The sequence below is a fragment of the Oncorhynchus masou genome, chromosome 25 (genome assembly GCF_036934945.1).
Source record: "Oncorhynchus masou masou isolate Uvic2021 chromosome 25, UVic_Omas_1.1, whole genome shotgun sequence".
Taxonomy (NCBI): domain Eukaryota; kingdom Metazoa; phylum Chordata; class Actinopteri; order Salmoniformes; family Salmonidae; genus Oncorhynchus; species Oncorhynchus masou.
Window position 1 is genome coordinate 5,850,051 of NC_088236.1, and position 17,568 is coordinate 5,867,618.

A 17,568-nucleotide genomic window follows, 5' to 3' on the forward strand; every position below is an offset into this window, starting at 1 on the left:
CTGTAATGTTCTGTTAAAGCAGAGGTCACCAACCTTTTCTGGAATGTTCTGTTAAAGCAGAGGTCACCAACCTTTTCTGGAATGTTCTGTTAAAGCAGAGGTCACCAACCTTTTCTGAGTCAAAATGCAAGCAGAGATCTACCGCTCAGATGTTTTTTAAACATTACATAAAAAACATTGGCCTATGCAACATTAACCAATTAAAATACGTTTTCGGGCCTCCCGAGTGGCACAGTGGTCTAAGACACTGCATCTCAGTGCTAGCTGTGCCACTAGAGATCCTGGTTCGAGTCCAGGCTCTATCGCAGCCGCCGCGACTGGGAGACTCATCGGGCGACGCACAATTGGCCCAGCATTGTCCGGGTTAGGGTTTGGCTGGCAGAGATTTTCTTGTCCCATCGTGCTCTAGCAACTCTTGTGGCGGACCGGGCCAATGCACGATGACACGGTCACCGTGCAACGGTGTTTCCTCCGACACATTGGTTAAGTGGGTGTTGTGTCAAGAAGCAGTGTGGCTTGACTGGGTTGTTTCGGAAGATGCACGGCTCGCCTCTCCCGAGTTCGTATGGGAATTGCAGCGATGAGAAAAGACTAACTACCAATTGGATACCATGAAATTTGGAGAGAAAAAGGGGTTAAAGTTTTTAAAAAAGTGTGAGAACAAGTATTTGATACACTGCCGATTTTGCAGGTTTTCCTACTTACAAAGCATGTAGAGGTCTGTAATTTTTATCATAGGTAGTACACTTCAACTGTGAGAGACGGAATCTAAAACATAAATCCAGAAAATCACATTGTATGATTTTTAAGTAATTAATTTGCATGTCTTATAAACACAAATCTAAAGGGATGGAATAAGAACATGTACATAGAAGTATATGGATGAGCGATTGCCGAATGGCATAGGCAAGGTGCAATAGATGGTATAAAATACACTATATACTGTACATATGAGATGAGTAATGTAAGATGTGTAAGCATTATTAAAGTGACTAATGATTTTGAGTCTTGCCAATCTTGCCAATTAAAGAATCATTAAAGTAGTTGGCGATATCAGTGGGTTTTGTAATGAACGAGCCATCTGATTCAATGAATGATGGCGCTGGGTTAGCTTCTTTTTTTTTTTTTTAACACATTTTAATTTTAAGGTGCTCCAAAGCTTTTTACAATAATTATTTATGTAATTTATCTTTGTTTCATAGCGTAGTTTCTTCTACTTTTTATTTAATTCAGTTTAGTCACATGATTTATCAATTTGCAGTACGTTTGCCAATCGGTTGTGCAGCCAGACTTACTGGCCATTCCTTTTGCCTCATCCCTCTCAACCATTTTTCAATTCCTCAAACAACAAGGATGTAACAGTTTTTACAGTCATTTTCTTAATGGGTGCGCGCTTCCTAGTCACTGGAATAAGTAGTTTAATAAATGTGTCAAGTGTCTGTTTGCTCCTCATTACACACCACAGAACAACAAATATTCTTTACATCGACAACATAGGAATCACTACAAAACTTATTGTATGACCTCTTATTCATTATATTGGGCCCAGATTTTTGGGTTTTCCTAGATATGGCTAATATATTATGATCACTACATCTGATGTATTTGCAGCATAGTAAAGATGTGATCAATACATGTTGATGATTTCATTCCTGTACTGTTTGTCTCTACCCTGGTAGGTTGACTGACAACCTGAACCAGGTTGCAGGCACTGGTTACAGTTTGAAGCTTATTCTTTAGTGGGCAGCTTGATGAAAACCAGCCAATGTTTAAATAACCCAGAAAATATACCTTTCTGTTGATATCACATACATTATCAAGCATTTCACACATGTTATCCGGATACTGACTGTTAGCACTTGGTGGTCTATAGCAGCTTCCCACCAGAATGGGCTTTAGGTGAGGCAGATGAACCTGTAGCCATATTACTTCAACAGTATTTAACATGAGATCATCTCTAATCTTTACAGGAATGTGGTTCTGAATATAAACAGCAACACCTCCACCTTTGGCATTTCTGTATTTTCTGTAAATGTTATAACCTTGTTACTACTATGATCTAATCAAATATATTGTCTAAGTGGGTTTCAGAGAGTTAGAATATGAATGTCATCTGTTTCATTCATTTCATTAAACTTGGTTCTTAAGCTACATATGTAAACGTGGGCAATTTTGAGCACTTTTCTGGGATGCTTGCTTGTTTTCATTGCTTTACTGGGAAAGCTTAGCAGAAGTACATGTTCTCAAATGATTTATGTTAGTGGACTTCCTACTAGGGCCTACAGCCTCAGTGTTAACATTAGAAATCTGGTTCAGTATGCACCTGCTTACTGCATACAATATCTGTAGGATCAGTAGAGGTACTCAGGGCATTAAGAGGGACATACATCAGGGTTAATGATTTATATTAGTGGACTTCCTACTAGGGCACATGGCCTCAGTGTTAACAGTATAACTCTGGCTCAGTATGCACCTGCTTACTGCATACAATATCTGTAGGATCAGCAGAGGTACTCAGGGCAGACATAAATTAGGTTACTTACATTGTGTCTTCCAACGCCCCTGGTGTAATGTACATTTGCCTTAGCATTATGACGACTCAGCGACACAATGGTAGAGGATTAACTGAGCTGGGCTCGGATCATTGATAAGTCATTGTCTCAACACAGCCTCATAATGCTGTGAAAGGATCCAGGATCCCATAGGATTTGGGTGGATCCCATCCTCCTTTATGAAACCTGTTTTCAAAAGGTATCGAAATAGTAGTCAACAAAAGTTACACCCATTGAGCTGCAGTAATCACATAGCCAGTTGTGAAGAGAAATAATCTGGCTAAAGCGTTCAGTGCCACGATTCAGAGAAGGGCACAGGGCCAGATATGATGGGTATTTTATTAGTGTCTAGCAGAGAGTCAATCAGCTCTTTGAAATCCAGTTTCAGCTGTTCAGAGCTGCTCTTCATTATGTCATTAGAACCCACATGGACTACGATAGAATCAATGTCCATGTCCTGATGTAGTCCATTCAGGAGCAGCTTAGTGATGTCATTAGAACCCACATGGACTACGATAGAATCAATGTCCATGTCCTGGTGTAGTACATTCAGGAACAGCTTAGTGATGTCATTAGAACCCACATGGACTACGATAGAATCAATGTCCATGTCCTGGTGTAGTCCATTCAGAAGCAGCTTAGTGATGTCATTAGAACCCACATGGACTACGATAGAATCAATGTCCATGTCCTGATGTAGTCTATTCAGAAACAGCTTAGTGATGTCATTAGAACCCACATGGACTAGGATAGAATCAATGTCCATGTCCTGATGTAGTCCATTCAGAAGCAGCTTAGTGATGTCATTAGAACCCACATGGACTACGATAGAATCAATGTCCATGTCCTGGTGTAGTCCATTCAGGAGCAGCTTAGTGATGTCATTAGAACCCACATGGACTACGATAGAATCAATGTCCATGTCCTGGTGTAGTACATTCAGAAGCAGCTTAGTGATGTCATTAGAACCCACATGGACTACGATAGAATCAATGTCCATGTCCTGGTGTAGTCCATTCAGAAACAGCTTAGTGATGTCATTTACTCCAGCTCTGGGATATAGGACATTGTTTTTACAGCAGGAACAGTCACATTTCTTAAAATGGAGCACACTTCTCCATGCGTGTCAGTATGCCATTTGAAAGCGAGCGTTTGACCCACTTAAATTGGTTACGACTCCGATCTGTGGTGAAGACCCTGGTGAGGATGACGAGCACGGTGATGGTCTTTCTCAGACAGTTGCTGACCGTTTGTGCCGAAATTCTTCGTTTGTGCAAACCCACAGTTTCATCAGCTGTCTGGGTGGCTGTACTCTGATGATGCAGCAGGTGAGAGAAGCCGCATGTTCTGGTTCTGGTTCTGGGCTGGTACTGGTACACCTGGTCTGGGTTGTGAGGCCGGTTGGACATTCTGCCAAATTCTTTAAAACGATGTTGGAGGTGGCTTATGGTAGAGAAATGAACATTTTAAGTTCTGTGAAAACTGCTCTGGTGGACATTCCTGCAGTCAGCGTGCCAATTGCACACTCCCTCAAAACTTGAGACATCTGTGGTATTGTGTGGTGACAAAACTGCACTTTTTAGTGTTCACATTTCGTCCCCAGAACTTGGTGCACCTGTGTAATTATTATGCTGTTTAATCAGCTTCTTTATAGGCCACACCTGTCAGGTGGATGGATTATCTTGGCAAAGGAGAAATGCCCTCTAACAGGGATGTAAACAAATTTGTGCACAACATTTGAGAGAAATAAGCTGTTTTTGTGGGTATGGAGCATTTTGGGGATATTTTTATTATTTATATTTTTATTTCAGCTCATGAAACATGGGACCATCGCTTTACATGTTGCGTTTATATTTTTGTTCAGTGTATATACAGTATATCACAAAAGTGAGTACATTTTTGTAAATATTTGAGTATATCTTTTCATGTGACAACACTTAAGAAATGACACTTCACGGTTAGGATGGTGTTCTTCGGCTTGCAAGCCTCCCCCTTTTTCCTCCTAACATAACGATGGTCATTATGGCCAAACAGTTGTATTTTTGTTTCATCAGACCAGAGGACATTTCTCAAAGTATGATCTTTGTCCCCATGTGCAGTTGCAAACCGTAGTCTGGCTTTTTTATGGCAGTTTTGGAGCAGTGGCTTCTTCCTTACTGAGTGGCCTTTCAGGTTATGTCGATATAGGACTCGTTTTACTGTGGATATAGATACTTTTGTACCTGTTTCCTCCAGCATCTTCATAAGGTCCTTTGCTGTTGTTCTGTTATTGATTTGCACTTTTCACACCAAAGTACATTCATCTCTAGGATACAGAACGCGTCTCCTTCCTGAGCGGTATGACGGCTGCGTGGTCCCATGGTGTTTATACTTGCATACTATTGTTTGTACAGATGAACGTGGTACCTTCAGGCATTTAGAAATTGCTCCCAAGGATGAACCAGACTACAATTTTTTTCTGAGGTCTTGGTTGATTTCTTTTTATTTTCCTATGATGTCAAGCAAAGAGGCACTGAGTTTGAAGGCAGGCCTTGAAATACATCCACAGGTACAGCTCCAATTGACTCAAATGATGTTAGAAGCTTCTAAAGCCATGACACGCCCAATTTTTCAGTTTTTGATTTGTTAAAAAAGTTTGAAATATCCAATAAATGTCGTTCCACTTCATGATTGTGTCCCACTTGTTGTTGATTCTTCACAAAAAAAATACAGTTTTATATCTTTATGTTTGAAGCCTGAAATGTGGCAAAACGTCGCAAAGTTCAAGGGGGCCGAATACTTTCGCATGGCACTGTGTGTGTGTATATATTTATATTTATATATATATATATATATATATATATATATATATATATATATATATATATATATATATTTATATAAATATAAATATAAATATAAATTCATAATAATAATAAAAAGTTTGGAAATCTCACAGTATCGATTTTGCATTTGAGGCTTTTTTTTAACGGTCTATAGCTCGTGGAAACTGCAGACACGGTGATCTGAGCTATCTGATTGGCAGGTCTATAGGTGCACTTGATTTGCTCTCTGGGAATGCCGGGTATGCAGAATTCTACCTTCAGACACATGAAATGGTTCAAAATGGGAAAACTTTGCCTTTATTATTTATTTCACCTTTATTTAACCAGGGAGGCCATTTGAGAACAAGTTTTCATTTACAACTGCGACCTGACCAAGATAAAGCAAAACAGTGCGACACAAAGAACAACACAGAGTTACACATGGAATAAACAAACATACAGTCAATAACACAATAGAACAATCTGTATACAGTGTGTGTAAATGGAGTAAGGAGGTAAGGCAAAGTCATTAGAATTGAGGAAATTAACACTGGAGTGATAGATGTGCAGATGAGGATGTGCAAGTAGAAATACTGGTGTGCAAAAAAGTAAATCAAAACAATATGGGGATGAGGTAGTTGGGTGGGCTATTTACAGATGGGCTATGTACAGCTGCTGCGATCGGTTAGCTGCTCTGGCAGCTGATGTTTAAAGTTAGTGATGGAGATATAGGTCTCCCAACTTCAGTGATTATTATTTTTTTTAATTTTAGTTTCAGCCTCCCCCGTCTAGAGCTGCTGTACCTACTGCCAACACCTACTGCCAAAAAATAGGAACCCTTTAATGTTGTCTTTTTACATAAATGTTTGGTGATCGACGAGGAAAGCCTTGGAGATCGATCAGTCAATCCCGATCAACCAACCACTGTGTTAAAGTAATGAAATGCCAAACAATATATATATACATATATATTTATTATTATTTATTTTTGTCAAATTCCTTAAATGGGCTGAGAATGTTCCAAAGCCAAGCAACGTTCCCAGAATGTTGTGGGAAGGTTGTTCAATATTACAAATGTGGTGATTTGTCAAGCAGCGTCTGGCCATGAGGGAACCATAGGGGGAGGAAGGTCGTCACTTAAGAACTGCCTCCCGGATAGCACCTTATTCCCTATGTAGTGCACTACTTTTGTACCAGGGCCTTATGGCACCCTATTCCCTATGTAGTGCACTACTTTTGACCAGGGCCCTATGGTACCCTATTCCCTATGTAGGTCACTGCTTTTGACCAGGGCCCTATTCCCTATGTAGGTCACTGCTTTTGACCAGGGCCCTATTCCCTATGTAGGTCACTGCTTTTGACCAGGGCCCTATTCCCTATGTAGGTCACTGCTTTTGACCAGGGCCCTATTCCCTATGTAGGTCACTGCTTTTGACCAGGGCCTTATGGCACCCTATTCCCTATGTAGGTCACTGCTTTTGACCAGGGCCCTATTCCCTATGTAGTGCACTACTTTTGTACCAGGGCCTTATGGCACCCTATTCCCTATGTAGGTCACTGCTTTTGACCAGGGCCCTATTCCCTATGTAGTGCACTACTTTTGTACCAGGGCCTTATGGCACCCTATTCCCTATGTAGGTCACTGCTTTTGACCAGGGCCCTATTCCCTATGTAGGTCACTGCTTTTGACCAGGGCCCTATTCCCTATGTAGGTCACTGCTTTTGACCAGGGCCCTATTCCCTATGTAGGCCACTGCTTTTGACCAGGGCCCTATGGTACCCTATTCTCTATGTAGGTCACTGCTTTTGTACCAGGGCCTTATGGCACCCTATTCCCTATGTAGGTCACTGCTTTTGTACCAGGGCCCTATTTCCTATGTAGGTCACTGCTTTTGACCAGGGCCCTATTCCCTATGTAGTGCACTACTTTTGTACCAGGGCCTTATGGCACCCTATTCCCTATGTAGGTCACTGCTTTTGACCAGGGCCCTATGGCACCCTATTCCCTATGTAGTGCACTACTTTTGGACCAGGGCCCTATGGCACCCTATTCCCTATGTAGTGCACTACTTTTGACCAGGGCCCTATGGCACCCTATTCCCTATGTAGGTCACTGCTTTTGTACCAGGGCCCTATTTCCTATGTAGGTCACTGCTTTTGACCAGGGCCCTATTCCCTATGTAGTGCACTACTTTTGTACCAGGGCCTTATGGCACCCTATTCCCTATGTAGGTCACTGCTTTTGACCAGGGCCCTATGGCACCCTATTCCCTATGTAGTGCACTACTTTTGGACCAGGGCCCTATGGCACCCTATTCCCTATGTAGTGCACTACTTTTGACCAGGGCCCTATGGTACCCTATTCTCTATGTAGTGCACTACTTTTGTACCAGGGCCTTATGGCACCCTATTCCCTATGTAGGTCACTGCTTTTGACCAGGGCCCTATTCCCTATGTAGGTCACTGCTTTTGTACCAGGGCCTTATGGCACCCTATTCCCTATGTAGGTCACTGCTTTTGACCAGGGCCCTATTCCCTATGTAGGTCACTGCTTTTGACCTGGGCCCTATTCCCTATGTAGTGCACTACTTTTGTACCAGGGCCTTATGGCACCCTATTCCCTATGTAGGTCACTGCTTTTGACCAGGGCCCTATTCCCTATGTAGGTCACTGCTTTTGTACCAGGGCCTTATGGCACCCTATTCCCTATGTAGGTCACTGCTTTTGTACCAGGGCCTTATGGCACCCTATTCCCTATGTAGGTCACTGCTTTTGACCAGGGCCTTATGGCACCCTATTCCCTATGTAGGTCACTGCTTTTGACCAGGGCCCTATGGCACCCTATTCCCTATGTAGTGCACTACTTTTGGACCAGGGCCCTATGGCACCCTATTCCCTATGTAGTGCACTACTTTTGACCAGGGCCCTATGGCACCCTATTCCCTATGTAGGTCACTGCTTTTGACCAGGGCCCTATTCCCTATGTAGGTCACTGCTTTTGACCAGGGCCCTATGGCACCCTATTCCCTCTGTAGTGCACTACTTTTGGACCAGGGCCCTATGGCACCCTATTCCCTATGTAGTGCACTACTTTTGACCAGGGCCCTATGGTACCCTATTCTCTATGTAGTGCACTACTTTTGTCCAGGGTCCATAGGGAGTCGGGTGCTTTTTGGGAAGCTGTCATGCACATCTCCCTCAATCATCACAAACATTCTTTAAAACGTCATGGCAATTGGTCTGAGAGTCTTCAGAGAAGACTTCTCTTGCTTCACTGAAGATCAGAAATGCACTCTTCTTCTTTGGTCGGTTTGGTTGGAGACTTCGGAGCCTTAGTTTCCTTTGTAGAGGCCCTTCTCCTTCTCTCCTCCTCAGTTTGTCTCTCTCTCCTCTCTCTTTTTCTAGCTGTCTCTCAATTCAAGGCGCTTTATTGGCATGGGAACCTATGAAATAGACAAACAAAAGTGAAATAAACCAAATAAAATGAACAGTAAACATTACACTCACAAAAGTTTCAAAGGAATAAAGACATTTCAAATGTCATATTATGTATATATAGTGTTATAATGATGTGCAAATAGGTTAAAGTACAAAGGGGAAAATAAATCAACATAAATATGGGTTGTATTTACAATGGTGTTTGTTCTTCACTGGATGCCCTTTTTCTTGTGGTAACAGGTCACATCTTGCTGTTGTGATGGAACACTGTGGTATTTCACCCAGTAGATATGGGAGTTTATCAAAATGTGATTAGTTTTTTTGTGTAATTCTTTGTTTGTCTGTGTAATCTGAGGGAAATATGGGTTTCTAATATGGTCATACATTTGGCTGGTAGTTTTTTTTTTGTTAATTCGTTCCAACGTGTCAATTAATTACCTTTTTTGTTTTCTCATGATTTGGTTGGGTCTAACTGTATTGCAGAGAGGCTCTGTGGGGTGTGTTTGTGAACAGAGCCCCAGGACCAGCTTGCTTAGGGGACTCTTATCCAGGTTAATCTCTCTGTAGGCGATGGCTTTGTTATGGAAGGTTTGGGAATCGCTTCCTTTTAAGTGGTTGTAGAATTTAACGGCTATTTTCTGGATTTTGATCATTAGCGGGTATCGGCCTAATTCTGCTCTGCATGCATTATTTGGTGTTCTACGTTGTACACGGAGGATATTTTTGTAGAATTCTGCATGCAGAGTCTCAATTTGGTGTTTGTCCCATTTTGTGAATTACATGGTTGGTAAGTGGACCCCAGACCTCACAACCATGAAGAGCAATGGGTTCTATAACTGATTCAAGTATTTTTAGCCAGATCCTAATTGGTTTGTTGAATTTTATGTTCCTTTTGATGGCATAGAAGGCCCTTCTTGCCTTGTCTCTCAGATCGTTCACAGCTTTGTGGAAGTTACCTGTGGCCCTGATGTTTAGGCCAAGGTATGTATAGTGTTTGTGTGCTCTAGGGCAACAGTGTCTAGATGGAATTTGTGTTTGTGGTCCTGGCGACTGGACCTTTTTTGAAACATCATTATTTTTGTCTTACTGAGATTTACTGTCAGGGCCCGGGTCTGACAGAAGATCTAGGTGCTGCTGTTGGTCCTCCTTGGTTGGGGACAGAAGCACCAGATGATCAGCCGACAGTAGACGGATTCTAGTAGGTTGAGCCAAGGTGCTGCCGACTGTTCTAGTTCCCCTCACCAATTCGTTGATATATATGTTTGAAGAGGGTGGGGCTCAAGCTGCATCCCTGTCTCACCCCATGACCATGTGGAAAGAAATGTGTGTTTGTGGCCAATTTTAACCACACACTTGTTGTTTGTGTACATGGATTTTACAACGTCTCTCTCTGACTTTCTACAGTTTAATTAAGCACGTCCACACAGCAGGGAGATTAAACAGTAGCCTGTAGCACGTCACACAGCAGGGAGATTAAACAGTAGCCTGTAGCACGTCACACAGCAGGGAGATTAAACAGTAGCCCGTAGCACGTCACACAGCAGGGAGATTAAACAGTAGCCTGTAGCACGTCCGCACAGCAGGGAGATTAAACAGTAGCCTGTAGCACGTCACACAGCAGGGAGATTAAACAGTAGCCTGTAGCACGTCACACAGCAGGGAGATGAAACAGTAGCCTGTAGCATGTCACACAGCAGGGAGATTAAACAGTAGCCTGTAGCACGTCACACAGCAGGGAGATTAAACAGTAGCCTGTAGCACGTCACACAGCAGGGAGATTAAACAGTAGCCTGTAGCACGTCCGCACAGCAGGGAGATTAAACAGTAGCCTGTAGCACGTCCGCACAGCAGGGAGATTAAACAGTAGCCTGTAGCACGTCCGCACAGCAGGGAGATTAAACAGTAGCCTGTAGCACGTCACACAGCAGGGAGATTAAACAGTAGCCTGTAGCACGTCACACAGCAGGGAGATTAAACAGTAGCCTGTAGCACGTCACACAGCAGGGAGATTAAACAGTAGCCTGTAGCACGTCACACAGCAGGGAGATTAAACAGTAGCCTGTAGCACGTCACACAGCAGGGAGATTAAACAGTAGCCTGTAGCACGTCACACAGCAGGGAGATTAAACAGTAGCCTGTAGCACGTCACACAGCAGGGAGATTAAACAGTAGCCTGTAGCACGTCACACAGCAGGGAGATTAAACAGTAGCCTGTAGCACGTCACACAGCAGGGAGATTAAACAGTAGCCTGTAGCACGTCACACAGCAGGGAGATTAAACAGTAGCCTGTAGCACGACACACAGCAAGTAACCTCTTTTAAATTGTGGCCTTCACCCATCTTTTGACCCTGCTCCCCTGTATGAAAAAAAAACTAGATTTGTCTTGACAAAAATATGTAGTCTGAACCCTAGAATGAACCGACGTACAGACAATAAGAGCCTGTATCTACTGTATCTTGATTCTCATTCACTTGGGAGATGTAAGGAATTGGTGAATATAATGTCATTATAATGTAATGTGATTATATGGCAGCGTGTGTGTGAAGACCAGGTCATTGCAGGACTGTAAAGCAAAACGGGACAGAACAGTCTATTTCTATTGTCTCTGTGTCGAGCAGTTTTCTGCCCTGGCTGGCTGGCTGGCTGGCTTGCTGGCTGGCTGGCTGGCTGGCTGACTGGGATAATGGATGTGTGTGTTCCCTGCTCCGTGGTCACAGACAGCACGACAACACACATTCGTATATGCACGCACACACACACACACACACACACACACGGAGAGCTCGGCGGTCTCAGAGAGTAAAACAAAGGGTCTCTGGGCGCCCTCCCTTCCACCTGACGTCATAGCAACAACAGCTCTCTCTCTCTCTCTCTCTCTCGGTTGATCCTCCAACACATTTTAAATTCTGCCTCTGCTCCGCTCTCCTCCCCTCCGCTCTCCTCCACTCTCCTCCCCTCTCTGCTCCCCTCCCCTCCCCTCTCTGCTCTCCTCCCACCTTTCTTTCCAGAAGAAAACTGTCAGAAACGTCTACAGTATATATTACACCCAGATATACATAAAACAACACACGTTCTATATTTCATCTCCCTCCCGTCTTCCCTCGGTCCCTCGCTCACCCTTCCTAGTTTTGTAGCTGATGAATGACGGCATCCTCACTCATCACTCACTCATCACTCACTCATCACTCACTCATCACTCACTCATCACTCACTCACTCACTCACTCACTCACTCACTCACTCACTGACCTGACCCAGAGCCAGCTCTACACTGTCTTCCCGTCACCTGACCCAGAGCCAGCTCTACACTGTCTTCCCGTCACCTGACCCAGAGCCAGCTCTACACTGTCTTCCCGTCACCTGACCCAGAGCCAGCTCTACACTGTCTTCCCGTCACCTGACCCAGAGCCAGCTCTACACTGTCTTCCCGTCACCTGACCCAGAGCCAGCTCTACACTGTCTTCCCGTCACCTGACCCAGAGCCAGCTCTACACTGTCTTCCCGTCACCTGACCCAGAGCCAGCTCTACACTGTCTTCCCGTCACCTGACCCAGAGCCAGCTCTACACTGTCTTCCCGTCACCTGACCCAGAGCCAGCTCTACACTGTCTTCCCGTCACCTGACCCAGAGCCAGCTCTACACTGTCTTCCCGTCACCTGACCCAGAGCCAGCTCTACACTGTCTTCCCGTCACCTGACCCAGAGCCAGCTCTACACTGTCTTCCCGTCACCTGACCCAGAGCCAGCTCTACACTGTCTTCCCGTCACCTGACCCAGAGCCAGCTCTACACTGTCTTCCCGTCACCTGACCCAGAGCCAGCTCTACACTGTCTTCCCGTCACATGACCCAGAGCCAGCTCTACACTGTCTTCCCGTCACCTGACCCAGAGCCAGCTCTACACTGTCTTCCCGTCACCTGACCCAGAGCCAGCTCTACACTGTCTTCCCGTCACCTGACCCAGAGCCAGCTCTACCCTGTCTTCCCGTCACCTGACCCAGAGCCAGCTCTACCCTGTCTTCCCGTCACCTGACCCAGAGCCAGCTCTACACTGTCTTCCCGTCACCTGACCCAGAGCCAGCTCTACACTGTCTTCCCGTCACCTGACTGCTTGTGATGGTGTGGAAAACTCCATGTAGTTACATATCGTAATATTGTTTCTGGAGAATATTTTATTGATACTTTGACTCCCAAGTATCCATTTTTGTTGTCGTTGCTAGGTAGACTTAGTCGGCTGTAGCTGCGCCAATACTCTGGTATTGTCAATCCTATAGCTTGTTATTAGTCTTCTTTTTAAATAGCTGGCCAACATGCTTTCAGTACTTTTTTATTTTCCTGTCTGATAAACTAATTGTCTCACGGTTTTCTCTCTCTCTCTCTCGTCTCTCTGGAGCAGACGTGTAGTGAACAATATGTCTGGGACATCAAATAGCAATGCATATCATATCGGTACCTAAGTATCGCGATATCATACCGTCTCAGTCCTACTGACTGCACACATCCAGGACAGACTATTGAGATCTCCTTTCATTCACCATTCAGCCCTTTCACCTTCCCTGACTGCTTTCACTGTGGGGGCGGGGTCTCTACCCTTCAAACCAACCACCCTCGACCATCCCCTCCTCTATCCTTCAAACCAACCACCCTCGACCGTCCCCTCCTCTACCCTTCAAACCAACCACCCTCGACCGTCCGCTCCTCTACCCTTCAAACCAACCACCCTCGACCATCCCCTCCTCTACCCTTCAAACCAACCACCCTCTACCGTCCCCTCCTCTACCCTTCAAACCAACCACCCTCTACCGTTCCCTCCTCTACCCTTCAAACCAACCACCCTCTACCGTTCCCTCCTCTACCCTTCAAACCAACCACCCTCTACCGTCCCCTCCTCTACCCTTCAAACCAACCACCCTCGACCATCCCCTCCTCTACCCTTCAAACCAACCACCCTCTACCGTCCCCTCCTCTACCCTTCAAACCAACCACCCTCTACCGTCCCCTCCTCTACCCTTCAAACCAACCACCCTCGACCGTCCCCTCCTCTACCCTTCAAACCAACCACCCTCTACCGTCCCCTCCTCTACCCTTCAAACCAACCACCCTCTACCGTCCCCTCCTCTACCCTTCAAACCAACCACCCTCGACCGTCCCCTCCTCTACCCTTCAAACCAACCACCCTCGACCATCCCCTCCTCTACCCTTCAAACCAACCACCCTCTACCGTCCCCTCCTCTACCCTTCAAACCAACCACCCTCTACCGTCCCCTCCTCTACCCTTCAAACCAACCACCCTCGACCGTCCCCTCCTCTACCCTTCAAACCAACCACCCTCTACCATCCCCTCCTCTACCCTTCAAACCAACTACCCTCGACCATCCCCTCCTCTACCCTTCAAACCAACCACCCTCTACCGTCCCCTCCTCTACCCTTCAAACCAACTACCCTCGACCATCCCCTCCTCTACCCTTCAAACCAACCACCCTCTACCGTCCGCTCCTCTACCCTTCAAACCAACCACCCTCTACCGTCCCCTCCTCTACCCTTCAAACCAACCACCCTCGACCGTCCCCTCCTCTACCCTTCAAACCAACCACCCTCTACCATCCCCTCCTCTACCCTTCAAACCAACCACCCTCTACGGTCTCTTCTCTCTGCTGCTTCCTCATCAAGAACACTCTCCTCTCCCCTCCCTTCCCCTGTGTTCTGTTCTGTTTTGCTGTGTGTGTCTTTGTGTTACTGCTCTTCTCAAAGATTCAGCGATATGAGTCCTCCCCCAGGCATCTCAGTAATGAATGGAGGGGAGCTCAGCTCACAGCACAGCAGCCTTGCACATATACACCTGTGTGTGTGTGTGTGTGTGTGTGTGTGTGTGTGTGTGTGTGTGTGTGTGTGTGTGTGTGTGTGTGTGTGTGTGTGTGTGTGTGTGTGTGTGTGTGTGTGTGTGTGTGTGTGTGTGTGTGTGTGTGTGTGTGTGTGTGCGCGTGTGCGCGTGTGCGTGAATCATTTACATGAATAAGCACGAACCCCTCTTTCTGTGTTTTTCCCTCTGCGTCAATAAACAACAATGATTTTGAAACACACACAGGTTTGGGGAGAACTACTCTCATTACTGCCACTGAGCTGTCCCCAGCACAGGTTGACAGTGTTATCAAAGTTTAAAGCCTGCCGCATGAGAGAGACACACACACACGGTGCACACACACACACGGTGCACACACACACACGGTGCACACACACGGTGCACACACACGGTACACACACACGGTGCACACACACACACACACACACACACACACACACACACACGTAATGAACACACACACACATGGTGCACGGAATGAACACACACACTTTTCACAGGTAAGAGTGAGTCACTGTCTGAGTACATAACTGGTAATTACAAGGCTGATTATGCTGGGACTTTTAGTAATGTGTTTGTGTTTGTGTGTGTGTGTCTTTCTCCTCCCTGTAGAAAACAGTGGACTGCATGACCACCATGTCGGTGCCCTCCACCCTGGTGAAGTGCCTGTATCTGTTCTTTGACCTTCCTCACATGGCCGAGGCTCCTGGGGCCTCACAGACCCAGACCTCAGAGCTGCCCCAGGCTGACCGTCGGGCCCTGCTGCAGAAGGTCTTCGCACAGGTCTGTAATCAGCCCCTATTCCCTAAACACTGCTTCCTAGCCCCTATTCCCTAAACACTGCTTCCTAGCCCCTATTCCCTAAACACTGCTTCCTAGCCCCTATTCCCTAAACACTGCTGCTTAGCCCCTATTCCCTAAACACTGCTTCCTAGCCCCTATTCCCTAAACACTGCTTCCTAGCCCCTATTCCCTAAACACTGCTTCCTAGCCCCTATTCCCTAAACACTGCTTCCTAGCCCCTATTCCCTAAACACTGCTTCCTAGCCCCTATTCCCTAAACACTGCTTCCTAGCCCCTATTCCCTAAACACTGCTTCCTAGCCCCTATTCCCTAAACACTGCTTCCTAGCCCCTATTCCCTAAACACTGCTGCTTAGCCCCTTCTCCCTAGCCCCTATTCCCTAAACACTGCTGCTTAGCCCCTTCTCCCTAGCCCCTATTCCCTAAACACTGCTTCCTAGCCCCTATTCCCTAAACACTGCTTCCTAGCCCCTATTCCCTAAACACTGCTTCCTAGCCCCTATTCCCTAAACACTGCTTCCTAGCCCCTATTCCCTAAACACTGCTTCCTAGCCCCTATTCCCTAAACACTACTGCTTAGCCCCTTCTCCCTAGCCCCTATTCCCTAAACACTACTGCTTAGCCCCTTCTCCCTAGCCCCTATTCCCTAAACACTACTGCTTAGCCCCTATTCCCTAAACACTGCTTCCTAGCCCCTATTCCCTAAACACTGCTGCTTAGCCCCTTCTCCCTAGCCCCTATTCCCTAAACACTACTGCTTAGCCCCTATTCCCTAAACACTGCTTCCTAGCCCCTATTCCCTAAACACTGCTGCTTAGCCCCTTCTCCCTAGCCCCTATTCCCTAAACACTACTGCTTAGCCCCTATTCCCTAAACACTGCTTCCTAGCCCCTATTCCCTAAACACTGCTGCTTAGCCCCTTCTCCCTAGCCCCTATTCCCTAAACACTACTGCTTAGCCCCTATTCCCTAAACACTGCTTCCTAGCCCCTATTCCCTAAACACTGCTTCCTAGCCCCTATTCCCTAAACACTGCTTCCTAGCACCTATTCCCTAAACACTGCTTCCTAGCCCCTATTCCCTAAACACTGCTTCCTAGCCCCTATTCCCTAAACACTACTGCTTAGCCCCTTCTCCCTAGCCCCTATTCCCTAAACACTACTGCTTAGCCCCTTCTCCCTAGCCCCTATTCCCTAAACACAACTGCTTAGCCCCTTTTCCCTAGCCCCTATTCCCTAAACACTACTGCTTAGCCCCTTCTCCCTAGCCCCTATTCCCTAAACACTACTGCTTAGCCCCTTCTCCCTAGCCCCTATTCCCTAAACACTACTGCTTAGCCCCTTCTCCCTAGCCCCTATTCCCTAAACACTACTGCTTAGCCCCTTCTCCCTAGCCCCTATTCCCTAAACACTACTGCTTAGCCCCTTCTCCCTAGCCCCTATTCCCTAAACACTACTGCTTAGCCCCTTCTCCCTAGCCCCTATTCCCTAAACACAACTGCTTAGCCCCTTCTCCCTAGTCCCTATTCCCTAAACACTACTGCTTAGCCCCTAGCCCCTATTCCCTAAACACTACTGCTTAGCCCCTTCTCCCTAGCCCCTATTCCCTAAACACTACTGCTTAGCCCCTTCTCCCTAGCCCCTATTCCCTAAACACTACTGCTTAGCCCTTCCATCCTGGCCTCTAGCTAATTGGGTCGAGGTGTATCCTGGTGAAGCTAATTGGGGTAATGGGTATAGTAAAGTGTTTTTAATGTTTAAAACTAGTTTATTACTGTGTTGTTATTAGATCCTGGTGAAGCTGTGTAGCTTTGTCTCTCCGGCGGAGGAACTGGCCCAGAAAGACGATCTCCAGCTACTCTTCTCTGCCATCACGTCCTGGTGCCCCCCCCACAACCTGCCCTGGAGGAAGAGCGCCGGCCAGGTCCTCACCACCATCTCACGACACGGACTCAGCGTCAACGTCATCAAGTATATCCACGGTGAGAGGTTTGGGGTTGGTTGTGTTGGCAAAATTCAGAAAACATTCCCATCATTTCCGGGAAAATCTTGTTGAGAGGATTTCCACTTGTCATTTTAAAATAAATTCCAATTTTATTCCCTCCTAAATTTGTCA

The 17,568-nt window shown here is 46.0% G+C and overlaps 1 protein-coding gene across 1 annotated transcript in view; it reads left to right on the forward strand.

Moving 5' to 3' along the window:
• Positions 1–17,568, forward strand: part of wdfy3 (WD repeat and FYVE domain containing 3) — a 224,097-nt gene that overhangs the window by 49,090 nt on the left and 157,439 nt on the right. Inside the window, exons 5-6 of the mRNA XM_064936580.1 lie at positions 15,264–15,434; positions 17,242–17,434. Coding sequence (XP_064792652.1) covers positions 15,264–15,434; positions 17,242–17,434 — 364 coding nt within the window. The remainder of the gene's footprint in view (positions 1–15,263; positions 15,435–17,241; positions 17,435–17,568) is intronic.